This window comes from Telopea speciosissima, chromosome 4 (genome assembly GCF_018873765.1).
Source record: "Telopea speciosissima isolate NSW1024214 ecotype Mountain lineage chromosome 4, Tspe_v1, whole genome shotgun sequence".
Lineage (NCBI taxonomy): Eukaryota > Viridiplantae > Streptophyta > Magnoliopsida > Proteales > Proteaceae > Telopea > Telopea speciosissima.
Genome location: NC_057919.1, coordinates 15,392,282 through 15,418,923, shown reverse-complemented (window position 1 = coordinate 15,418,923; position 26,642 = coordinate 15,392,282). Strand labels below are relative to the sequence as shown.

Genomic DNA, 26,642 nt, shown 5'->3' with positions numbered 1-26,642 from the left:
TTATGCAACCATGGAAAAATAATCAAGGACTTACCTCCATTAGGTCCCAAGTTTTGTCCCATGCTGTTCATGATTAACTATGTATACTTAATTTTGCTCTTCCCTTGTGCTGCAATATCATCTTTTTTGTCCTGTGAAGACCTTGAAGAACACACTTGACTGGAAATGTTTATCTCTTTGGTCTCTTACTTGAACACAATACGGATGATGGTTCTCTTCAAGTTTTTGGCAAAACTAATATACACTCCCTATCCACATAACCAAATAATTGTCTGATGTGGCAATTACGTCCACATCAGCCAGCAAATTACTGATAGAGATAATACACCTTTATTATCTCTTTTCAATTACTGCTGCCGCTGCAAAATCAAATGATCTTGTTGATGAATCTTCATGTAACAAGAGTAATGATTTTTGTTATTACATCGTCAACCATAACAACTTCCCTATAAGTCTACATTTAATCATCCTCACCTTTTACTAGCCTACCCTAGATGTTTACACATTATATGTAATAAGCTTACCATCCTTCACTAAGGGAATATTTGATTCTCCAACCTGTTAGATTGTACGAGTGTTATCTTTTGACCTTTTGAGCACTCTAATATAACAACAACAACAACAACAACAAATCTTATATTTTCTATCCTTACCAACTTTAATATAACAATTCTAGTTGCTTTTAATGTTTCATGCGCTCAGTAAACACAGTTATGGATATCTTCAAGTTCTGTGTGCATAACAAGAATTGCTTTTGGACATTACTTAAAGGAAAAATATTATTATAAAAAGGGAAAAGTTTTCATACACGGCTGTATAAACCGTGTATGTGAGAGGATCTCTCACAAAGTTCAAAAAGTCATAAATCCTCACCCATTGATTAATGTCTTGGAGCTCCCACCCTCTCACAATCACGGTTTACACGACCGTGTATAAAAACTTCCCCCTTATAAAAAATGGTGAACTAAGAACTTATGACCTTACTTTTTGCCCAAATGACACCTTTTTTTTTCTTCTTCCGACAAGGATAAATCCTGTCATTACATATAAAAACTGCATTAAATAACTTTCACTACTTTGAAAACCCTTTTTACCTCTTCATTAAATTAATAGCATTTAGGAATAAGATAAGGGGTAATTAAAAGAAGGTAACAACTTCTTAATTCACCATTTTAGCAACAAGAAGTTGCACCTTTATTTACAAGATTAGATGTTATCTTGATTGATTTCTCCTAAAGCAAATCAACAATTTAATCCCAATTCATCACACACAACACCACCCACCCCCCCCCCCAAAAAAAAAAAAAGGCATTTGGTTCAACTTTCCAGGTATTATGTAGTTCATCTATGGTTAGTCATACAAAGGAGTAATGGAAGGAAAAGAAAAAGTGAGAACAATATTATCTACAAAGAGTAAATATATTAAGGGAAAATGATGTACACACTGCCGGTAGTGCACACCCTCTCACTCTCTCTCCTCCCTAACCATGTGGTCACCCTATATATGAATCGTGAGGCACTCCCTCCCATGCGCCATTATCTTGGCGTGGGAGATGCCAATCCACGCGGGCAGTGTGTAGATCCCCTCCCCACATATTAATCCTGTCCATATTTTCTTTTCCTTATACAAACTAAACAACGTGATCTATCAGACTTTTGTTAACTTATACATATATAAACACACATAAGAAATCTAGAATGGAATGAAGCACCAATACTTCTTCCTAAGCTTTGTCATCCTACTAACAGCCTTTCTTTTTCCATCTGAAACGGCTGGAAGACCATGTGATGATGCCACTTCATTTGGTGAGCTTGTAGAGGGGCCTTGATCTGCAACATGTTTTTCCATCTTGCTGTTGAGGACATGCTGCTGTACTGCTGAACCTGGAAGGGATATGGTTCTAGATAAGGCTTTCAACAATTGCTAAGTTAATACCAATTGCAACCAAAGAGCCATTTAGTGAAGAGTAGGCCAGGGCCAGTATTCAGCAAGGGTTTGTTATTTGACTATTTGTATACCCACCAATAACATAGGAAATGACTAGACAATGGTCAGGGTCAATTATCATTTAGTTACTAGTTACAACGCAAGTCCAATGGTGGGTCCTGAACTCTGCAAGTGTGCATATTGTGCATACTGATGGACATCACCACCGATAAAACTTGCATGTCTTCTGACTATGTGGTTAATAGACAATACTTGGGACTAAAGACAACTAAGATTTTCCTTAAGTTTGAAGACATAGTATGAATTTATCTAACACGATTGAGAAACTGCAACAAGAATATAAAAACTACGGGAAAAGGAGTTGATTGGGGGACATACCAGAAGAGGTTGGCTTGAAAACCATCAGATTTGGGCTGTGAGATGTAGAGACACTGAAATTAGAATTTGTCTGATTCATCTGTGTATTTTCGACTTTCCCTCCCTCTAACTCCCGCAACAATGCCAAAGAATCAAAGTATTCATCTGATGACATGGTCAAGCAACTCGAGTTTTCAGAACTGGAAGAAGGCGATTCAGGATTAACAAGATCAAGTAATTCCAAGTAGTCTTCTCTTGAGAAATCATAGTTTTCATCCAGGTCCTGCACAGGATTATCAAGTCTCTGGTCTGGCAGATTCTTTTCGGATACAGCTGTTGGTCCATTCTCATCAATACCATGGATGACCTACACAGGCATAAACATATCTGATGGTTTAAAATAGGAGAGATGAAAGCACAACTAAACTCAATACTCATTTTATGCCATGAATACATAGGCGAAAATCTGCTTGTTCAAGAGATACTGTGGCCTCAAAAAGAGCATCTATCTTGATTCCATAGATGAATACCCATCTTGTTTTCAGTCAAGACAACTCACACATGCACATGCAATAGATAGACTTTGGACTCGCTCTCCAAATTCTGTCTAGCAGGGATTCATTTTCAATCAGTACAACATTGATTTGGGGGAGGGAGGCAGTCAAGAAATGAACTGAGGACCTTATCATGTAGTACCGCAGAAGATGTCCTTTCCAACAAGGCAGCATATAAAGAAAGTCATGAAGTTCACCTACCTGGGACCTGCTCGAGCCATCTTGTGCACTGAGACAATTTTCTTCAGCGTTCACCCTGATTGATGATTCTGGATGAATATAGTCTCCATTAGCATCATCTGCAGCTGCACGACTGTGGCGATCTTCATGATCTGGACTTTGGATGCTATTGCGAAAGACCCTACACAGTGAACTGGAATCCTGCAAATTATGCGAGTAATCAGCAGTTGGTCAGTAGGTTGGAGTTGTATAAGCTGAAAAACAGATAGGCACTTATTGATTCTTAAAATACCTGTATTTCATAATTTTCAGAGAACACATTCCAATAAATCTTGTATTCATACATCATCCAATCAGTTTTAGTTCCATAAGGAGCCTTGTCTATGTAAAATTCCAGAGTAGTTTTGCAACCAGTAGTGGTAGAATTTTTTGGAATTCTGCGACTCTCCTCTGTGGCTTTCCAATATCCAGTTCCTGTAGCTTTAGGGTCCTTTGAATTGAAGAAGCACCAAATTTTATCTGCAACATGTTTCTCGTAAGCTGAGTTACCATATAAATAATCAGGGTCTGACATTTTATCGACAGCATTGAATAGAAATAGAAGTTCGATAATGATAAAGATATTATTATTGAATGACTAGTGATAACCATACTTAGCTGTGCATCGTTTTTTGTCAAAAATCATGACCCTGCAACTGTCTGAACTAAATCTAAAAGGTTTGGTGATTAAATCTAATTGATGAACTGATAGGACATTGTAACTCCTGAGAAAGTAATGTTTTACAGATAGATAGAAAAATATTATCTGATTTTGTCACCACATTTCTCTGAGGAATACCAGCCTGCCAGTTCAGTCATGTGAGTGGGGTAAGTGAGTCTATTTCGCCTTAAATCCAGGAAAATTATTCACCCAAGAGTTTTACAGCCACTTGGATAGGGAAGTGTATGGATGACAATTCCGTGTAAATGACGCCTGAATGGAGTATAATTTTCCTGCATGTAGGATACCTATACTCACTTCATTTGTGCATGAAAGTAACAATAGCACTCACTACTATTTTTGTGAAAGTGTTGTCATAGTCATGCACAGATGAAAGAAGGTCCAAAGTGATAAACCTTTAACACAAATAAATCAGCTATCTGTCACCATTTTCTACCCGAAGGTAACAATATTTTACAAATTCCACCTCTAATTGTTTCCACATAGAATAGAAGAAAGAAGCAAATCAATTCTCCACATGACTCATATCAAGGGGCCAACCAGCCAAGGTTGTCTACATGTGTGTGTGCGTTTTTTTTTTTGTTTTGGTGGGGGGTGGGGTTGGTTGGAACTTTTCCATCATGATATCCAACACATTATGAAATCAAGAATGCAATTGAATGTTCTTCATGCAGAGTGGCTTTATATCTCTAGGATGGGTGACAAAAGTCCATGTCCGGTATCTTGCATCATTGTAAAACACTGGAAATAAATAGCCAAGGTAATATATTCAAGTAGACCTTTTTGCCCTGGTTTTCAAGATACAAAACAAAGCCAACTCAAGCCCCTCCAAAAGAAAAAGAAAGGAAAGAAGAATTAAAACCAAGTGAAGACAATGTGTGACATTTAGAAAATGAGAATAATGAAAACTAACTGTCCCTTTAGCTGAATTTCGCTGCAAAGAAAGGCTTTTAATGAAGACAAGCTGTGAAATTTGGAAAGTGAGAATACTGAGAACTAACCGTCCCTTCACTGAATTTGCAGCAAAGGTTTCTAATGACAGGTATTGATATAGATCATTTTTTTCTCCAACCAGAAATGCAGGGCCTTGAACACTATACAATATAAAGCCAAGCTGATTTATGAAGAGGAAAGGCAGTTTCCGATGGCCAAATGAACAAATGATGCTGAAGAATTTATGCCAAAAACCATCATAGATGACTTCCTTTTCTATATAAAGTCCTACCACATATTCACATCAATACTTACCAGGCAATTTCCAGGGCTCAACTTCGTAAGGGTTCATCTCCGGAATCACATTGACCGGAAGGGGAGCCCCAGAGACTATTCTTTCCAAATGCTCTACAACCTCTTCGTCAGTGCAACGGAATTCAAGCGGAGGGACAGGTCTCGAAGAACACATGGTAACCCAATTCAAAAGATCAATCGAGACCCAGAACCTGTGATTGTGCAGCTAAAAGCAGGAGATCAGTCGTGGCAAAAGTTGCAGGCTGTCAGTACATTGACCAAAAAATTAAAATGTATATCACAAAAAAAGTGAAAAAGAAAAGAGAAGGCTTTAGCAGGAAAAATAAGATGAAGGCTGTCTTTGGTATGCATTCTTGGAACGCATTCTAGGTCGATTTTGCATTCTCAAATGATAAAAACCACATGAGTATAAAAGCAAAGTAGTCAAAATGAGAACTTCAAGTATAACAACAATTTATATAACCTCTACAGATTATTTTCCCTAATAAATAACAATAAAGATATAGATTCAAATGATCAGATTAAGTGACATATTAATAAAATTACCATACCATATTCCACAATCCACAAGGTCACACTACACATTCTATTAATGGAAATTTTCAAAATATCAGTTAAATAATTCCACAAATGGAACCTGAATAAAACTTGATTACTCAAGATTTGGACTACTCCAGCAAGCCTTATGCTAATTGGTCTTAGATACACAAAAACTGTTCCTCTCTTCCAATCTTTCTAGGATCAGATTCTTTACTAAATCATGAGCACTCAGTGTCTTTACCCACTGCTTAACCTAAGTAACTCTCCATTGCCCTTCTAACACCTACAACTTGAATCGTATCACTTCTTTTCACTGGACCAGTCACTGGTCTTCAATGCACAACTGAACCTATCTCAATCAACTTTCCCTCAACCTGTTAATTATTGGCGCTAACCCTAGGTTCCTATGAATGCATTCATATGCAGTCCTGTTCTTCATTTCATGTATGTGTCGGTTTATGGTTGGCAAGCATTCTGCTCCACAAATCATGGTTTCTCCAATAGCCAACCAGTAGATCTTGACTTCAATCTAAACAATCTCACAGATGTTAATTAGTATCTTGCATTAATTCCTTTTTTCAGTCATACTATGCTCCATATTTTCTTTCTTAGTCCGGCTTATCTTCTAACAGATTATTTTAAAACATCTCACAAAGTACTAATTATTTTCCCCCTCTCGTAGTTAATCGTGAGAACTAATAATAGATTTCAATTACCACTTTTAAGAATCCAAGAAGCTAGTATGAAGGGGGATCGTATCGATATAGCTTGTATAAATGACTACAAAATCTCAAAACATGGATCTTAGAGTGATAGTGCTCACTCAAATAGCCTTTAGAATCCAGAGGACTGGAATCCATTCATTTCTATCAAAAATCCAGAGTCACTAAGACAAGAACTCGTTTACAATCACTGACGCAGATCAGAAATGAATAAAAACATCCAAAAGGGCTAAAACTGAAACTCAATCTCAAAAAAAAAGGGTGGGAAGAAAAGAAGTAGCATAGAACAGAAATTCGATCTCGTTTCTCAGTTAAAACTACAAATTTGCTTCAAGAAAACTTGAATCACGATCCAAAACGATAACAATAGATCAACAGAGAAGAAGATATATTTCAGACCTCACCAAAAAAAAAAAAACCAACAATTTAATTAAAGGTTCCAACTTCCAAGAGAAAAAAGATAAGAAAAAGAATTTCAGAAAATTCAGAGATCGAAAAGGGGAAAAGAAAGATGTCGGAGAACAAAATCGAGATGATTCTGAAGATGTCTCACTTAGAGGTAGAGAGAATCCACTGATCCCCTCTACTCTTTCCTGTCGCTCCGCTTCAGAACACTTTGGCTTTCTTCACTCACTTCTCTCCATGGCTTTCTTCACCTAAGTTTTGAAACCAGAATGATGCGTGAGGCCGCGAATGGAGCAGCTCTCGCCTTCTTATATGGCTGCTTGACTTAAGGATTTAACCATGGTTAGTGAGGTAAGCCCGCACACAGTCAACAACTCTCAAATTAATACTAATTTGCCCAATCATTTTCATTAATTTCATTTCGTCCTCGGTCTCCTGACTCAGTCGTGTGTCTGAGTTCATTAATTACAGTTTCTTTAATTCCAACTTAAATGCAAGAACCCCTTTCCCAATCTTAATCTTGGTGGTTCATTCCCTGATTAGAGGGAGACACTCGTACCCTCATAATCTTGGATTAAAATCCTCAGTGCATTGGGCTTGAGATCTCAACATATGGAAGATGCTTCATCCAACAGTGCGAATTTCATCGATTCATTTTTTTCTTCTTCTTGAACTCAGCATTGTTGGATGTCGCTTTGTCAACGTGTCGAGTTTTAAGGCCCGAACTACAAGGCACAGCAAGATTAAGGCTCCATTGATCATTTGCCATTGGAGGACTATGATGGTGTGAAAAGTTTTTCTTCATCCCATGGTGAAAAGATTTTTAGAGAATTGATGGTCTTAATTACCTGCTCTACGGGACAAAGTCCAAAATATCCTTAGACTGCTCAAGAGTTTCATCCAACCGCAATAAACATGGTGCGTGAAGAGATTCGATAACTCAATCCATGATTTTATATCAAAATTGATGTAGGAAAGAAATCAAGGCGAAGCTATAGATAACAAATCTGAAGAAAAATATTCGGATTTTTAATATGTTCATATTTTTTAAATTAAATACTTGTTTGAAGTTTTTTTAGAAATAACCCCCCAAAAAAAAATTTGTTATAAGGATTAGTGTATAGAATTGAAAATTTTCCATTTCTAGATGATCAATGGGAGGGGGCGAAACACAAGTCGTCTTGAATAATCAAAACAAAATGGGTATGGGTTTCGAAATATGTAGGAACAGATGACCTAAATAATTGTAAACATTAAAAATCAACAAATCATAATTGGGGATATAAAGAATTGAAAATTTAAAAAGGTTAGGGATATTCAATACTAATCCAGATCGGCTTGGATCGATCAATTTTACCTCTATTTTTTATTAAAATAAAATTTTTTTAACAGTTTTACCCTTGACCTGATATTGATACTTGATCCAGAAACGACTGGGTATTGATATTGGCCTCGACAGACACTGATACATTCCAATCAATCCAATATCGATACCTCAATCCATGGGACCACAAATAGGTAGAACATGCGTTGCTGACTTTTTGAGTAATCAAAACACATTGATGCCTTGAAATTTGTGGAAACTATACAATGTGAAAATAATAAATCAACCAGAGAAATAAACAAACAGAAACAGCCAACAGTTAGAAAAGCAAAAGTCTTGCAAAGAATTAGTTGAAAACTTTATTTGGATAAAACATATGCAACACAGTTGGATTCTATAAACCGCATAACTTAAGAAATTATTGAGTTTTTTGCACACACAAAAAAATTATTGAGTTTTGGAATATTTTAATTTATCCAAGACTAGAAGATTGAGGAGGGTTTACCGTTTACCCCCAAATGAAAGGAAAAGGGCATTTATGATACATCACCCCCCTCACATGAACACTGATATGTGAGGGGATGTGCAATTTCATTTTTGAACTGGTGTTTTACAAAACTTTTTCCTTAACACTTTCATATAAAAATAGAAAAATTCAATGACATCTTTAGTCATAACTGGCATACAAAAAAGTTCATTTTGGGCCTATGACTTGAAAATCACTTCCATCAACGCGTTTTCATTCAAAAATATCTTTGTCAAAAGACTACTAATGATTCCTTTGGATGATCAATAGTTACCAAAATATCTATGTCCAAAGCTATACAGATGAATAATGGTAGAGTGGATGACATAAACGAATATATAACTATAAACAAGAAAGAATCTTACAAAACAAGCAATAGAAAATGAAATGCATTATCCAACTTAACTTAGGTTATGAAAATAACATCCGGTTTTCTCTTTGAGCCTTTCCTTTACCCTTCAACTATTAAAAATTGAATTGGATAATGAGATAAATGATTTTTATAAAAGTGATCTAATAGAGGATATTTTTTAAGCGATTCCTACTTCCTAATAAGGGAGTATGTTGCCTTTTCAAAAGGAAATATATAAGAGACATACTCAACAAGTTGTTATACCATTTGCTACTATCATTAATTCTCTATCACACATGTAAATAAATGATAACTTAATACTAAAGAACAAAGCAGTAAAAGTACTTTCTTGCTTAATTGTGAACTTATTTTTTACTTATTTGATATGGATCTTGATTAAAAACTAGGTTAGTTTTAAATAAAAAAAGTAATTCTGTCTACATCTTCTCTCTCTCCCCTTCACTCTTTTTCTCTCACATACATACACCTATGCACATCATTTTATATTTATAAAATGATAGTATTAGAATAGCGTTCTCGTTTATTATATACATACTTTCATTTTTTCTTGAAACAAACATTTTTCACAATTATACTTTTAGTTTGTTTTATTCTATAATACATTTTTAGCATGTGGGTTGGTGTCGACCAAACTTGCTCCCTTCTTTGAAGAATAGATTTATTCAATAAATCAAATTATTACCATCAAACTTATTATATTTTTTTCCATACTAAAAAATAAGATCAATAGGAAATATAGTTAATTTTTGTTTCATTTGATAAGAAATCACCAAAATGCGTTTTAATGAATAACAATATGACCTAAAAAATTACAAAGAATATCAACTTCTAATACAATAAAAAAATATTTGCAAGCTCAAGTTGTTCATTTCATTTCATTTAGGATGATCAATGCATTTAAAACCTAATAATGCAAGAGAAAAAACTTATAATTATAGAATTATTGTTGATAAAATAATGAGATGATGAGATCAAACAAAAAAGAACTAAGAGCAATTTACGATTTTATACACATTCTACATTTAACTATCTAAATCATAGTTGGAAAATTGGTTTTGACTAGGTTGAGTCACTCGAATCAAATCAAAATTTTGGAAAACTTGGTATAAAATCTTGTAGATTAGGTCATGATAAAAAAAAAAAAGACAAGACTCAGTTATAAATCGTCCAAGTTCAAATAAGACTCAGTGTTTTTACACGAATTATGACAGATTTGGTGAGTTTAGCTATTTTTTTAAAAATCATAAAGCCGGTTCACTTAGAAATTTAGTTGAGTAAAATAGAAAATCGGTATTCTAAAACAGTAAGAAACCATCAACTCCTCGTGTCCCTTCCCTTGTTCAATGGTATAAACTCAAACTGCATTGATATGTGATTCCTTCTTCTCCTTTTTTTTTTTCTTATGATTTTCCCGTATTTTTCTGATGTTTTATTAATGTATACATATTTATTGCATTAAAAATAAGAAAAAACGTGACTCACCTTGACCGGTTGGACAAAGCCGAGTCACTAGGTTTTTTCGAAAGACGAATCGAGTCAGAAAACCTGATTTACATACTATGATCCAAATTACATTTAAAACCTAATAAGTATGAGATAAATTTACATTAAAGGACAATAAAATTAAGTTTTTTTTTTTTAAGTAGTATGTGTGTCTGTTTGTAACCAAGCAGGTTACAAACAGATTTTGTTACCGGACTATTTTACCCTCTACATAGTGAGGTGGCAATACAATAAGATATCCAAGAATATAATTTCACACAAAGGAGAGAGAGAGAGAGAGAGAGAGATAACCTCGGCGGTAACCTCTTTCTGGCTTTTTGCTACAAGTTCTCTCTCTCTCATCCCCTACCCTATGTCCTCCACCCTGTTCGTCTGCAACTCCGCTTCCCCCACCGCCTCATCCCCCGTCCGTATTGGTGAATTCTGGCACACACCCGACATCTGATTGAATGCTCCTTTGTTTGTTGGATTTCTGTTTAAGGGAACAGAAAAAGAATAAAACCTGATGAACCTGTGCCATAGTCTTGTAACCCTTCCTTGCTCGATCTCCTCCTTCACATCCAAACCCAATAAGTCTTTCTCCATATCATTCTCAGCCTCCATTTCTCACGAATGGAAGTTGGAGAATCAGCAGCTTTATCGCAAGTACTAGGCTGCTAATTAATCGCTCAAATCAGTCCCCACTCTTGTCACTAGTCACTTCCCTCCTTCAACACCGCTGAGGCTTGAGGTTTCATTTGTGCTCGGTCTGTTCAGACTCTTATGAGTGTTCTCTCTCTCCCCATTTCGGCGGATCCTTGAGCTTCTGGTGGCACAACTAGTACCTTGTGTTTGCAACTCTTCGGTTCCCTTTTGTATGATCAATCTTATTTGAAAAGAACACCGATATATTGAGTCTCCTTTCCACTATATCGGTCTCTCACCCTCTGAGCTTGCTGGAATGGAGAACTCCAACGATGGAACTAGATAAGGAAGGGAAAAGAAAAATAAAAAAAATTAAGTCTAAAGTTTCATTGGGGGGTTTTGCTATTCTGAAGATTTGATACTTCTGATTTATTACTTTGTGCGTAGGGGAAGTTTAGGGGACTTGATTTGCAGGTCAGAAAAAATAAAAAAAAAAAGGGAGAATTGAACTCTTTGAATCAACAGAACAATGAAAAATAGAAGCATCCCCATGGTTAAACGCTGCAACCACCTCCTGGCAATCGGGAAAAATAATAATAAACCAATCTCGAAATAATTCCATTAAGTTTAGAGTTGAGGTGGACACAAGATGCCGTAGGGGGGGGAGACGGAGGGACAGGAGAGGGAGGGCAGCGAACTCCGAACTCGGCATCAGAGACGAAGAAGGGGACAAGGAGAGAGGAGGGATGATGAGAGGGAAATTACAAAAAAACACATTTTCTTAAAAAAATTTCAGGGGTATGACATGGGCAAATATGTTTGATTACAACAATGTGTTGTAACCGGGTTGGTTACAAACAACTTTACCCTTTGAATAATTATAAATTTTGGGATAATTATGTGAATTCAAGTAGAGTTACAACTTTTTAACGAGATAAATGACTGTACATACAAGTACTTAACAACTATAAAATCATGTAAATACTATATCATCGTCAATATAAAAGAAAGGAGAAAAGTTCTCTAGGGAAGTGTACCACCCACACCTAGACATAGTGAGGGGGGGGGGGGAACGAAATGACCGCCTCGACCTCTATGAAAGGCGTAAATCCCATCCCCATGATGCTTATGCGTGTTTTCACATTAGCCGTCATGCACTCGCAAAGGTTATGCTCCCTCACAAAGAACGCTCTCCCATAAAAAGATAATGGTAGCCATATACTTATGTAATGAACAAAACAAAAACCATGGAATTTATTTTAAGAATTAGAAGAATTTTCCTTTTTGGTGGGAGAAATAAATGTTTGGAGTCAAGAAAACCATTAATCCTTATTTTCGTTTTTAAGTACATATAAATTGAAATGTTATTTTATATCATCTATGTAGCTTGTTATAAATGTCCATTCACTAAATTATTATTTTGTAAGAGAACAACAAAAAAAAAAAAAAAAGAGAGAAAAAGAAACACCACATATTGAGCCAGTTGTTATAGTAACAATTAAAAAGTGTTCATAGGAAATGCACTATAAGTAGTTGATAAAAATTGAGAAATATTAAAAAACCATTGACAAAGAGAAGCATGAGAAGTGAAAGATCTGAATCCTCAATAAAACTAAGCATTAAATTTAGAAAGATAGGACTTTTCTTTATTTTATGTATCCTTTAAATTAGGTTAACTTACTATATAAGGTGTGGTGTGGGAAGGTAGTTTGTGTGTATGCACGGTGGTGCACATGACACCTATAAAATGCAATTCATATGCGTAAAAATATAAATGTACTATGTTGACTAATGTTATAGTTTGAGCTTTTTCATTGATTAATCAATAGATTGAAGCTTTTTTTTTTTTTCTTCTCTCTCTCATATTTTTTTAAGAAAGAGAAAGTGGGTTGAAGGTAGGGATGTAAATGAATCGGATTCGGTTCGGATAGTGCTATATCCGTATCCGTATCCGCATCCGGTTAGCTTTCAGACAGATTTGGATAGTGCTAAATGGATACAGATACGAATACGGATCGGATATTTTATCTATTTACATGTAAATATAGCTTTTTGGATAGCTATAGCCTATCCGTATCCGCATCTATTTAGCTTTCGGATGGATTCGGATAGTGCTAAACAAATACGGACACGGATATGGAAATGGATTTCGACTATTCATTTACACCCCTAGTTGAAGGTTTCTATTTATGCCCTATGGAACTTGAGAGATTATTTCTTGTTTTAAACCATTACAACATTGAGTTTCTATTATTAGAATCTTCTAACATCAATGAAATAACTATTTTATTTTATTTATTGGATAAGTCATAAATTGTATTGCTTTTCTTACCTTTCTTGTAAAATATTTCTTTCTTTTTCTATTCTTTGAAAAAAAAATAGGGCACTAGTTTGGTGGCAAATCTTTTCCCTCATCTACGGGTGATTCATCTGTTCAATTTTTTTTTTTTTGGGGGGATAGAAAACTCACCAGTAAAAATCATGAGTATAAAAGTATCTATGCATACCTACTAGTCTTTCAAAATTACTCAAGACAAAAGTTGGATGAATGATTGATTATATGAGGTATGAATAAAATATATGATGAACCAAATAATTGACTTTGACCAAAAAATTTAACACGTGGCTTAATCGAATGGCCAAAAGAACTTCCCCTTGTGAAATGAAATAGTAAAGCTATTTATGTGAAACTACAAAAAACAAAGAAGAAAAAAAAGGATATATGTGAAAAGTCCTATCGAATTTACTTCACTCTACTTCCCATCAAACATTCCTTTGCCTTGGATTGATAGTGCAACAAAGTGTTTACTGCATTTATAACCAAAGTAGTCTTTAGAATTTCAATTATCAAAGTACAAGAGGGATGAAAATTTTTGTCCACCCTGAGAAGACACCAATTGTGAACTGCCATATATTGTAGTTGAAATTATGATATTTCAGCAAACTTCTAAGATTGCCCGCCATCGTTTGATTCAACCAAAATCGTTGAAATAAGCCGAAAAGGAACCGAGAGGAAAGATTAAGGAAAAACAAAACAAAACAAAGCAATAAATTGAAGAATTTCAATGTGTAATATACTAAGTGTAGTGAATTAAAACAAATGTTTTGATAATTTCATTTGAAACAAAAAATAGAAAAAGTGTCTTTGAGTCTACGGCATTTCTTATGCCCTTTAAATATGTATTTTTTTTTTATCATGATAAAGGGATCGTTGCAGGTTGTGTGTCCCTGCACCATCACGGGGGTCAATGGGAGTGTTTGTAGGGACATTGACGGGGGATTTTTCATTTTATAGGGGGAATGCGACGATCATTTCAGGGGTTGTGTCTAGGCACATGCTGGATGTGACTAGGCAGTGTTCCTCAGATTATTTGTTCTCTCTTAACGATATGAATAAAAAATTAAGAGAGAGTTAGGGTTTTGAACGGGAGGAGGCTGGTCTAGGCATCAAGCCGGCTAGGTTTAAAAATCCCCGCGAAATGTCAGAGTTCGCGCTTAAACCGATGGTGTAGATCGAGAGCACCGAGAGATAGTGTCGCTGTTTAAAATCATCGGACGGTCCGGCCTCCGGCGTAGTTGAAACTTGAAGATTGAAATCTCAGTGACCCAGTTACACCCGTCCAGCGTTGGAACTGCAAGAATGCGAGGACATTTCGATTTCTGATTTATGAGATAGCGAGGTTCAGTTCAAGCTCACGCATCTCTCAGTTGCAGAGTAGAACAAACCGTCGAAGAGATGGCGGAAAGGGAGATGAACGATGAGCTTTCTCGGTTTATAGAATTGGGCATTTTTCGAATCGGAAGCTCTAATGCCATTTTCATGGATCCTGTTCGTGTCCTCAGCGCTTCTTATTCCCGATTTAGGGTTTCTCCTCACGCTTACTACTCTCGCTCCTTTGAATCTAAGCCCGGAGGAGAAACTGCGGTTTCCGTAAATCCAAGAAAACGGAAGCTAAAACAGAGAAAATCCTATTCTCTCAACGAAAGAGAGCTAATTGCCGACCAACGTCATCAGGTGATCTCTAACATTCTTTTGCTTGGTTTTTTTAAACGTATAAGGTTTTGTGAATTTCTTTTAGTATCTCGATAATGAAATTGACGATCACATCTGATGCCAGGAAGCAAGGCCTCTGTTGCTAGGCGCATATGAAGCTTTTCTCGAAACTGTTGGTCTGTTATCGTTTCTGCCCAATATAAAGGATGATCCACACTATTCGGTCGAAAATGAACACCTGGTTACGTCTGTTGGAAGAGAGATTGGACAGTCTTTGTTTGAACTTGGTAGCGTTTGGCAAGCCCCTCTGTATGAGATCTCTCTTCATTTCCGTCCACAAAATAGGCTTGCTGAAGACGGAGAAGGTCAGTCTCTCCTCTCAATCAGGAAACTAAAGCGTACCCCTATTCTATCACTGCTTTCCAGAGTTCTCTCATTATCACCCCATTGCCAAGCTCGTTTTCTTTGCCGTAGGATCCGGCTCCCAGTTCCAAACTCTTTTTGCTTGTCTTTTAGAAATTTTGGCTTCGATTTTAAATAATCATCTTAACACTTCACAATGATTTTTTTTTGTAATCTTCCTGGATTGTCAGGTTCCCCGATTGTACAACATGGTGAAACAGAGGTGGTGCCAGTATTTAATAACTTGGTTATTAATGAGACAAGTGAGGATGTGGAGGCTGAATTTCTTGACAGCTTGTATATAATTCCCAGGGAGAGCTGCTTCCACATGGTATGCATTGTTGTTGGCTTCAAGTATTGTCGGAACACAAGTTTTCAAGAGGATATTATCATATGATACTCTCTTTTTTTGCTGTTTTATTGATGATTTTGCTCCATCATTTCTTCTTTTGGTTTCTTGAATCTCCCTGATGGTTATCTATTATATTTTTAGCCATCTAGTTTTTCATATGAAATGTTTCTGACATTTTTTTGTATTTGCCTTTTTTTTTTCTTCCTCTCTCCCTTAATCATGTGGAAGTCTGATTTGAAGCAAATTCAGAACCTGATTCCTGGTAATGTTTGCATGCTGTACTGAACTCTTTTCTTTGTCTTGACCATTATTTACCTTGAATTAAAGTGTTCCTGTGTGTAATTTCTGTTTGTTTTTTGTTTAGAAAATCCAAGGTACTCGATTGCATATTATAAGAATCTGTGGAATGGATGTTGATTATGTAACAATGACAATTTATTTTCTGAAGTTGTTTCAACACTGTGCTGATTAGTCTACAGCCCATATCGTGCTAGACATCAACTTCCACACACCAGAAACTCTGTCAATTTCTTACTTAGGGTAGTGATATAAAGTTGGTGGTCTGTCTTTATTTACTTGAAGGGGGTTGCCTTGGATTTCTCTCTTCTGAGTTTTGATAGAAGATGGGAGTTTTGGATCTTTTCATTGTATTCTAGTTCACCAGTTAGACTACTAGCCTTCTAATGTCTCCATTATTTCTTTCTGCAGCTCAGTGTGGTCAAGGCTTCAACCTTATAGTCATTGATCCACCATGGGAGAACAGAAGCGCACACCAGAAATCAGTGTAGGTATTCAGTGGTGCACTTACCTTTGGAATTATACTATGGTTTTGTTAAAGAACTTGTTGATTTTTTATAAATGCCACGTCGCTTGAAGAAACTTTTTATTTTCTGGGTTATGGTGACTAGCAAATTACTGCCAGCAAGGCAGCTTTGCTTCCATTTAGCAGGTTACGATTGTGTCCACCTTTAGGCGGGGGGGGGGGGGGGCACATCTTATCTGAGGTTTAAAATTTCTAGTCATTCAAAATTAGCTGGAATGTTTCTTTATTGGAATGAGGAACCCTGTTAAATTGGGTACTTGAGAAAGAAAAAAAAAGATTATGTCATGGAAGATAGTTACTTGGGACTGTATATTGATTGTTTCACTGAATTTTTACTCATTGACTTTTCCAAGAGATGGAAATTTAATCAGCTTTTGTGTTTTCAATGGTTTTAAGTTTTAACGTTGTGAAGCTGTGTTCAATTTGGTGCGATGGGATTGAACATCATTGCAGGTACCCTACGTTGCCTAATAGATACTTTTTGTCCATTCCTATGAAGCAACTAATTCATACAGAAGGAGCACTTGTGGCCTTGTGGGTTACAAATAAGGAGAAATTGCGGGTTTTCGTTGAGAAAGAATTGTTCCCAATGTGGGGTGTCAGATACACAGCTATCTTTTACTGGTTGAAGGTCTCTCTCTCTTTTTCTCTTTTGTGTGTGTGCGTGTGTGTGCGCGCATGAGTATACTTGTTCTATTCCTCGGTTCTGAGAAACCAAGCTTGGTGATTGTGATTTGACTGATTGTCTCCTTCCTTGCGACTGAAAATTGTAGGTGAAAGTGGATGGATCCTTGATCAGTGACTTAGACCTCTTCCATCATAGACCATATGAATGTCTTCTCCTGGGCTACAGTGATAGGGAGGTGAGTTTGTTATCCAATAGCGAAAAAAGCCTTAAATAGTTCACAATTTCATTCTGAATGAAGGTTTTTGGTTCAATATCATGGGTTCTGTACAGGGAGTGGATACCGATCATCATTCAACTTTTAAACCTATACATGGTAACCAAGTCATCATTAGCATCCCTGGTGATTATTCGAGGAAGCCACCAATCGGAAGTATCCTTTTTTTACATTGCCATTAAATTCCTAGATTCTACATAGCTTACTCTTGTGACTGAATTGATTTTATCCCAAAGTTGCTTGCCTTGAGCTTCAAAATTATCCCTTTGGATATTTTGCTTCCTTTCTATAGTTTGATGCAAGCTGTTGTTTATGGTATTAAGTGATTAAGCCTTAAATCCTGAAAAAATTTGTATTCAAAGTAACCTTTTTGTACGGGGCTCATATTGTCATTGACTGATCTTGATGCTTCTTTCCTTGACATTGTTAGAGTTGCTATTGGATTATGTACCAGGGCCAAAGCCTGCTCGGTGTATTGAACTATTTGCTAGAGAACTATTGGATGGATGGACTTCATGGGGAAATGAGCCCCTTCACTTTCAGGAATCAAGATATTTCCTGAGAAAGAAGATGGAAGAATAATGATTTGTGAAAGGCACCTGACTACTGGTGCAAAAACCTCTAGAGAGTGGGAAGTTGCTGACTCCTAAGGCAATCCTTTAAGGTCATGCCTCCCTCCTATGTTACACAGCCTCTTATTTTGCTCGAAGTTCACTTTTTGAGCACTGTTTAACTGTTCAGAAGTGGATAGAAAGGAAAAAGGACTGTAGATAAGAAAATGAAATTTGAAAAAAGAAAACTGAACTTTGCTACAGCTGTTTGGTTGTCTAAGAAAACGAGACGGAAAGTTGAGACAAAATTTTCTGTATTTGGTTGTCCAGAAACAGAGGGTACACCTTTATTCTTATTACCAATGCTCATAGAATTTATACTATCGGGTGCATAAGGACTGAAGCTGAGTTAATGACTGAGATACAAGTAGAACAAAAGGAGAAATCATGAAAGACTCTGGCGTATTTCTGCTTCTGGTAAGCCAAACGGATGGAAATTAGTTTTTCAATTAAAAACCCATATTTTTTCCTGGTGTTGTCCATCTGAGTGTTCTGGAAAACCAATTTTGGATAGGTAACTGAATTGATAGCACATGGGGTTTCTGGAAAACCAAATATGGCTAGATAATTTAATTGAATTAACGCATGGAGTGAAGCGTTGGTGTCATTAAACTAGTTTTTATGTGTTTGAGCATCCTTTTTCCCGGGAAGGGAATCTATTTTGTAATCTACATAATTAAAGCCAAGAAGACAATGAGGCCATGCCCTTCCTCCCTCCCCCCTCTTTTCAAAATCATATTAAGATTTCTAGCTACAATTGTACTTGTTAGTTGTCTTTCCAATGTGCATTTGTAATCGCTCTCTTTTTTTCTTCTTCATTAAGTTTTGGCAAACTTCCATCTATTTAATTTTCTTGCCGCACTCCTTCCCCTGCCCACCTGCCACCTCCCCACAAAAGAAAAAGTCAAATTGCTCTCTTTGTCAACCCTAATGGCTGGTCTGCTTCTTCTGTTCCATCAATGACAACCACAGGCAAAACCAGCCCCAGGTATCTATCTCTCCCTTTTTTTTTTTTTTTTTTTTCCTATCCTAATTTGGTTTAATCTGGTTTCAATATGTTTTATGGATTACAGCATTCTGGATCCAGCAACCTGTGGCTTTTGATCATGGATGTACCTTTTCATACACCAATAGCAACAGGCATACTGTCACCGTGTAGCTAAGAAGAGTCAAATATCCAGCCAGACAAGTGATTCAATATCAAATGCAGAGGTTAGATTTTGGTGCATTTCAGGTTTATGTTGAGGCAGTTAAGCCTTTTTGTATACATTTATGTTTAATTTGTTTGTCTATTTACGATTTTAATATATCTATGGTGTGCCAAAATGCTTTTTGCATCACAATACTGAAACAATTAAGCAAATGATTTGTGGGAGTTAAGCCCCATGCCCCCCTTCTTTTCTTTGGTTTATGGTTTTCTGATGTGCTTTATATTTTCTCACATAGCTACCAGTTATTTCATTTTAGGTTTGTGAGTTTAATTAAATTAGAGTATTATTGGCTTTGTGTGATTGTGTTGGTGAACCAGTCCTATTGCTATTGCAATATTCTATGCGGAGAAACTTACTCCTCACAAAGGTTGTTGTGACAAATTAGTCCCTAGAGTTATGCGAATACATGCAGGGCTTGCTTTAGTACAATTACAAAATGGTGTTTCCAGCAGTCAAAGAGAATGAAGGAACAAAGTGTATTTGTCTTGATTGAAGTTAGGATGGTTCTTTCTGTTCCTAATTTTCTTGCATTCATGTTTAATTGATATCAAACGCCAAAAGGTGAACACTCACAAGTTTTGTTTGCTTTAATGGTAACGAGAAATAGGTTTTCCAGCATGAGTGCACTTTGAATGGAGCTGTTAGCTGATTCTAAAGGATCACGAGTCTGAATTATGTGAAATATGGTTAATAATTCTACGGATCTTTCCCCGGTGATTTAAGTTCAGAACTGATTATTAGTTGGATAATCAGATTTGGATCTATATAATCTGATTATTTTATATCTCCTTACTAGTTTTCATGTGAGGATATATTTTCAGATAACTAAAAATACAAAAATAAATCTCTCCTGTCCAAATATTATAAGTTGAATCAGATCTTACCCCATTTTATCCACCATTTTCTGATGATTCTATTATCTCCACCATCAACAGGGGAGATTTGGTGTGGATACCAATCAAGATCATGGGAATCATACAAATTCCATTTGGAGCCCATCCGGACCTTCCCCCTATTCCAATCTGACGGTCCAACTTTCAGATGTGATTGTGACCTCATTTCAAGTCTAATTTGGGTTTTTTTTTTGTAGTAATTTTGAAATTTGTGCAAGAACATCACTGTGCTCCCAAAACATAAGTGAACAGAAAACCTAATTTTAGGCTGAGAGGGTGATTTGGGTATTCTTGATGGAGGGGATTGCTTCCTTGGTGATGCAAGTGCACTCAAGGCAACGTTTGAGCACCGAAGAAGCTGTAGATTGTGGGATTACGTTGGGGAAGGTAATCCACTCCGTCAAATCCCTAATTTCATGTCTTGGTTGTTGTTTTAAGTTACAATACCTAGCATATGTTTGTATTGGGTTGGGGATTTGTAATTTTTATATACTATAACATTATATGGGCTATCATTGTGGGTGCTTGGTAGATTCCTTGTATCTAGATTGTAGCCCTAGTTCTTGTATGATCAAGAACAAAAGCAGGATGATATCCTGAACTGTAGTAGCAGTTAAATTGAAGAGTGTATTGAGCAAATATGAAACCGCAAGGGGTATTGTTCCATGGATGTAGGCAAATTACCAAACCATGTATATTTGGTGTTGTGGGTGTATGATTGGTTACTTCTGTGGATATTAGAGTGTATTTGCAAAATGGGTGTATAGTCTGGTAGACCTAACTACTTTGTGGTAGTGGGGTGGGTGTGCACATGACTATGTGCTTGACATTGTGCTTGTATGAGTGTGCCTAAGACAATACAATTACTGCAGTGAGCATTAGGGTCTGTTTGAGAAGGAATTTTTTAATACATTGAGTCACCCCCTCTTAATGTTGAAGTCATTTCAACATATGCTGCATGAGAAAGCTTCATATTAGGCATAAGGTTCTCCTACTACAACAAGGGACATCGTATGTACCTCTCACTCGGTTTTCACCGTCAATGATCAAGCTGTATGTTGATGCGTCCCTTCATATATCAGATATCATATATCATATATCATATACTCGAAGGCTAGTGATCAAGCGGTTTGTTGATGCATCCCTTTCATATACTTGAAGGTATATGTCTGATTTTTTTTTATCTAAATGTCGTTGGAAAGGTTTTAAGATGTAATATCCGATGATGCGTAAATAGGGTGGTGATTTGGACGAAAAGTAATCCAAAACTGGGTCGAAGTTCAAGACATCCCAGGGGCAATTTTGGTACAATAATAACCAAGTCATTTTGGCGCCTAACTTTAATGAATGATTTGTAATGATAAACATTGGTATGAAAAATTTGGGACCATTTTGAAAAGATTTGGGCATCAAGGTAACTTACCAAGAATCGACAATTTGTTAAGTCATGAAAAAGTAATTTACATGAAATAAAGGCAAAATCGCATTGTCTTTGCATAAAATTATAGATTTAGGTTAAATATCTTGAAACAAATCTATCCTATGAATTTTGGCCAATTTGAGTAGGTTTGGGCATAGAAGTGAGGTAGGGTCATTTGGTAATTTCTTGCCAAACAAAACCCTAATTTCCCAAAACCTTGGGTGTCTGAGATTTTCGACGAGGCTTCAAAATATTCTTCCCATCATTGTCATGGATCATCCCAAGGTGATAAAATTTGGTGTCTACACAGCTACTGAAAATACTGCAATTATATTGCAAAGTAGAGCTCAAGCTTGGTTTTTTTTATATGTAAATGTTCATCAAAACGTGCTTGGACAACAAACTGGATGAGTTATGCACTTTTTCAACACATGAAACATAGAATATTTCTTAACAAAAGCAAGTAATTGAAATAACCCTTCAAAGAAAAATTAACAATTCAATACATTATTACAATTATTCAATAGATACCTTATTAATTAATTCATTCAATTATTGTATTTCAATATCGTTTAGGTCACCTAGAGTAATTGTACGAAAATGCTCCACAAATGAAGGTTGGAGAAAAAGTAACTCTTTTGATACTTGATGCATAGTAGAGCGGGATTGTGGGTGACTGCATAAACATGTAAGAGCTATTCTCACGATAGAAACCACATCCTTTGCAACCTTTTGATCTGATGGAAATGTGATGCATGGGTTTAACATATCCTTTAGTTATATCTTTTGAGAAACTAGTGATATTAAAGATGAGATGAGTTCCCTTGGATGCCTTCCCATAATTGTTTCTAATGGTACTACTCCGAGACTATATACATCGCACTTCTCTGTTAAAACCATAATATAGGCAAGCTTTGCAAGGAAAAAAAGAAATGGGTTTAGTGAAAATGTACAAGCATGACAACAAATAAGTTTCACAATAAAAACAATTTTCTAAGATATATTTGAAATGAAGGATATGTTAGAGCAAGGATTGGACTCATCACGTCTCAATTTTAAAGCTCAAATTCGGTAATTTACTTTCTGTCTATGCACCCTCTTTAAAAAGGAGCACCTCAATGTTCAAGGCTCCTGCTACTGCAGAGTTTGGGAGGGACAAATATATGCAGCCTTGCCCCCTGCTTCACAGGAGAAGTTGTTTCCAAGTTTGAACCTACAACCAACAAGTTGCAATAGCGTAACTTTAACCATTGCGCCAAGGCTCCCCTACTCATGAATATTTCAATGCTTCCTTTCGCCACTTAGCAAATTTTGTGAGGCTGAAATTCCAATGTGAACAGGAGACCTTAGGGTCTACCTCTTCCCTTAATTTGGTTCCCCCAAGAGGGCACATGGCTAAAAAAGGTGGCATACATAGAGAAGCGTCTCCTTATGCTTTGGAGAAAACTTGTATCCAATATTACTTCATTACTGATGATTATTGTAGCTTTCGACACATAATAAAAGACAGAAGATTTAAGTTTTAGAAATCAACTTAATATTGCAGTATCATTGACAAAACAATAAGTACATAATAATTTACATAAGCCCATACAATCCACATGTCCTACAAATACATTAGGTGGAAGCCCTTTAGTGAAGGGTCGGGTATCATCTCTTCAGTACCAATGTATTCTATCGCTATAGGCTCTTTTATAGTAAAGTACTTTATTTCTATGTGCATACACCAACTCACATAGCACGTGTTAGAGGATCTTACTATTGGGGTATTTTCAAAGATCTGCATTGGCCTCCCTATAGACGAAACAACCTGGAGGTTCGTGAAAGAGGGTAGTCCAATTAGTTCTGGTTAAAGAAAAGAAAAAGAAAAATACAGCTCAACAGATAATCTTTTCATTTAAATTCTTTCCTTGTTGAGCTCATGAGTTTGAATCGTTTTCTTTTTATGAGAACCATTTTGAAACGTTTCCTTTTGTATTGAGCTGAGTTTCAATGGTTTCTTTCTTCATGTGAGCAATTTCCTTTTTGACGGATTCGTTTGAATCATTTCCTCTTATTGCAAGCTTGTCCGTCCTTAATCATTCTAGAGTCCAGAAAGAGAAATGGTGATCAGTGATGAGGGAGGGTGTCGTGTAACCTGTGAAAGCCAGAAAGAGATATGGTGGTGGGTTGCTTTCTTTATAACAATACTCAGAATTGCATTCATGGTACGTTTCAAGCTTTTTTGGGAAATTCCTCTGGAAATGAACTGGGTCCATGTACATACACGAATTGCATTCATTGTACTTCCTAGTGTAGAGTGACAGAGAGTGTCTACCAATTTTCCATTTCTAGCAGAGGAGTTAAGATTGATACACAGATGAATCTCTAGCAGAAGGATTTAAATATCGAACACAAACCCCCTCTCTGTCTCACTCTGCTTCTGCTTATTCTTCTTCTTCTTCTTCTTCTTCTGGGTTGAGTTATAAGTCGACAGGGAAAGGTAGAAGGATGAGTTCTGCAAACTTTGGTTCATTGGTTCAAATCTGCTCGATATATACCCATGAGAGCATTTCCAAATTCCCAATTTGCTCGACGGTTAACCCCCTGCGGAAGATGCCCATGTTTCTCTCATCTCCCAGGACACGACGACCCTTTTCTTTTTCTTCCACCTCTATCTCTGCAGTTCATATCGGCAAGGAAGAGGAGAGGCTTAAAGAAGGTGAAAGCCCCGAGATGGAGACAGGCTTCGATTTCAATGCCTATATGCTTCAGAAGGGAGCTTCAGTTAATCAAGCCCTCGAAGGTGCTGTCTCCCTCAAGGACCCCCTTAAGCTCCATGAAGCTATGCGCTACTCCCTTCTCGCCGGCGGCAAGCGTGTGCGTCCAATCCTTTGCATTGCTGCCTGCGAGCTCGTCGGAGGAAACGAAGGCACGGCCATGCCGGCTGCATGTGCGGTGGAGATGGTCCACACCATGTCCTTGATTCATGATGATATCCCCTGTATGGACAACGATGATCTCCGACGGGGTAAGCCCACCAATCACAAAGTCTTCGGCGAAGGTGTGGCGGTCCTAGCCGGAGACGCTCTGCTTGCCTTCGCATTCGAGCACATCGCTACGGCAAAAGTTGGGGTGCCGCCGGCAAATATCGTCCGTGTCGTCGAAGAATTAGCGAAGGTGATTGGGTCGGAGGGCCTGGTTGCAGGTCAAGTGGTGGATATTGATTTAGCTGGGTCGTCCGATGTGGGTTTAGAGCAGCTTGAGTTCATTCACATTCACAAGACTGCCGCTTTGCTCGAAGGATCTGTGGTTATTGGAGCAATCCTTGGTGGCGGATCTGATGAACAAGTGGAGAGGCTAAGGAAGTTTGCCAGGTCTATCGGATTGCTCTTTCAGGTGGTGGATGACATCCTTGACGTCACTAAATCATCTAATGAGTTGGGGAAGACGGCCGGCAAGGATTTGTTGGCTGACAAGCTCACATATCCCAAGCTTCTGGGCCTGGAGAAATCGCAGGAATTTGCTGAGAAGCTGAACAAGGAGGCCAAGGAACTTCTCTCTGGATTCGATCCACAGAAAGCTGCTCCACTGATTGCTTTAGCGAACTACATTGCTTACCGACAAAACTAGTTTGATGATTGGGGGTTTTTTTTTTTTTTTTTTTTTTTTTTGGCTTGTCTTTTTGTACATGAACTATATGGACATAGGAGATACAAAAAGAATAGATTTTGCTCTCTATCAGGAGAGGATTGCTCTCTATCAAATACAGTCGAAACGTAGTTAGTTTGGCCTGAGTCAGTGAAGAACATCACAGGTTGTGCTAGGTGCGTTCGGTCTTCCGTGCATTCCTATGATTGGGAAGGTTGTTTTGCCAGAAATGAATAAGAGATCATTAATATGTAACCTATGTGATAATGTGAATACCGAATATGCACTTCATACAATATTTTCTGATATGCATTAGATTCCTTTAGTTCTGTTTGTTTCGATATAAAATTTTCCTTGAAAATTTTTACTTTAAAAAACTTTAGATTTAAAATTTTAAATGTTGAAAAGTATTCCAATATTTGTTTTTTCATGGAAACAAAAATTAAAAATTATTTTTAACATATAAAATTTTACATTTATGAATTAAAATTTACCAAAATAAACGGAGCCTAGAGAAAATTACAAGATTAACCAAAAATAGATTTCCTTATACTAAAGTAACTACTCAACCCTTACTTTTAACCAATATAACCAATACAAATATAGGTATTACAGAAGTACCTAAAACAGAGCCGATTCTATGCTGGCTGTTCCACTACCTATGATTTGGATAATTTTATCCTCAGTTTCCTCTACTACCTCTATTCAACTACTATCTTTACCCAACAGATCTTCCATATAAAACCTTCTATCTGTCCCCACTCGCTTTCGGCGTGCCCTTTGCCGGTCCGCCCTCCTTTGGTGTACATGTCATCGTTTTTATCAAATGCTTTATTGTCTTGCATACAAAAGGAAACAAAGAGAGGAATCTATCTGTCTCTTTGTCTATTCGACTCCTCTATTTCTGCCTGTTCTTACTGTCGTGTGCATTCACACACAAGTAAGACGGAATGTAGCCTTACCTCTGCCCGAGCGCCTTGTCCAAACAAGGTAAGGTGGTACTTTCTGCCACGCCTGTACGTGGGGGTACACGGCTGTACCGGACAGGCAGAAGTAGATGAATCGCATCTGTCTCTTTCTTGCACCTCCACCAAATACAGTGGTTACCGTTGCACCATTGATCTTATAATTTGCCTTTTTTCTGTTTTGTAAAGGACAAAGAAGATGAGGAGTGTAGATATTGATCTCTGAGGATTTTGCATTAGCTAGCGTCCTTCCTCTTATCACTCTGGTCTGGAGTCCAGAAAGAGTATATGGTGGTGAGGGGTGAGAGAGGGTGTCATGTAAGCTGTGAAAGATAGAAAGAGATTTTACTCAAAAAAAAAAAAAAAGAAAGGCAGAAAGAGATCTGGTGTTGGATTGCACACTTCTTTACAACA

At 36.9% G+C, this 26,642-nt stretch overlaps 3 protein-coding genes across 7 annotated transcripts; 2 read left to right on the top strand and 1 right to left on the bottom strand.

Moving 5' to 3' along the window:
- Window positions 1-1,616: 1,616 nt before the first annotated feature.
- On the bottom strand, window positions 1,617-17,416 carry LOC122658505 (NAC domain-containing protein 72-like). Of its 3 annotated transcripts, none has more exons than XM_043853499.1 (7): window positions 17,406-17,416; window positions 6,824-6,908; window positions 5,009-5,210; window positions 3,332-3,579; window positions 3,061-3,240; window positions 2,327-2,672; window positions 1,617-1,884 (listed from the first exon to the last, which is right to left on the bottom strand). In XM_043853499.1, the coding sequence occupies exons 3-7, from the start codon at window positions 5,160-5,162 to the stop codon at window positions 1,694-1,696; spliced, it is 1,119 nt and encodes a 372-aa protein (XP_043709434.1). In that variant the 5' UTR covers window positions 5,163-5,210; window positions 6,824-6,908; window positions 17,406-17,416; the 3' UTR covers window positions 1,617-1,693. The 3 variants fall into 3 exon arrangements, with proteins under 3 accessions (XP_043709434.1, XP_043709433.1, XP_043709435.1); XM_043853498.1 differs by having other exon boundaries at window positions 5,009-5,207; XM_043853500.1 differs by having other exon boundaries at window positions 3,332-3,558; window positions 5,009-5,207.
- LOC122658502 (geranylgeranyl pyrophosphate synthase, chloroplastic-like) lies at window positions 10,113-25,246 on the top strand. 2 transcript variants are annotated; one of them, XM_043853494.1, is made up of 3 exons: window positions 10,113-10,118; window positions 22,823-22,827; window positions 24,313-25,246. In XM_043853494.1, exon 3 carries the CDS (start codon window positions 24,349-24,351, stop codon window positions 25,243-25,245), a length of 897 nt encoding a protein of 298 aa, XP_043709429.1. In that variant the 5' UTR covers window positions 10,113-10,118; window positions 22,823-22,827; window positions 24,313-24,348; the 3' UTR covers window position 25,246. The 2 variants fall into 2 exon arrangements, with proteins under 2 accessions (XP_043709429.1, XP_043709428.1); XM_043853493.1 differs by lacking the exons at window positions 10,113-10,118; window positions 22,823-22,827 and having other exon boundaries at window positions 24,066-25,246.
- On the top strand, window positions 14,482-18,837 carry LOC122658499 (methyltransferase-like protein 2). Of its 2 annotated transcripts, none has more exons than XM_043853489.1 (9): window positions 14,482-15,040; window positions 15,144-15,379; window positions 15,611-15,752; window positions 16,002-16,035; window positions 16,482-16,557; window positions 17,050-17,227; window positions 17,370-17,459; window positions 17,555-17,654; window positions 17,929-18,837. In XM_043853489.1, the coding sequence occupies exons 1-9, from the start codon at window positions 14,762-14,764 to the stop codon at window positions 18,078-18,080; spliced, it is 1,287 nt and encodes a 428-aa protein (XP_043709424.1). In that variant the 5' UTR covers window positions 14,482-14,761; the 3' UTR covers window positions 18,081-18,837. The 2 variants fall into 2 exon arrangements, with proteins under 2 accessions (XP_043709424.1, XP_043709423.1); XM_043853488.1 differs by having other exon boundaries at window positions 15,144-15,384; window positions 15,613-15,752.
- Window positions 25,247-26,642: the final 1,396 nt, after the last annotated feature.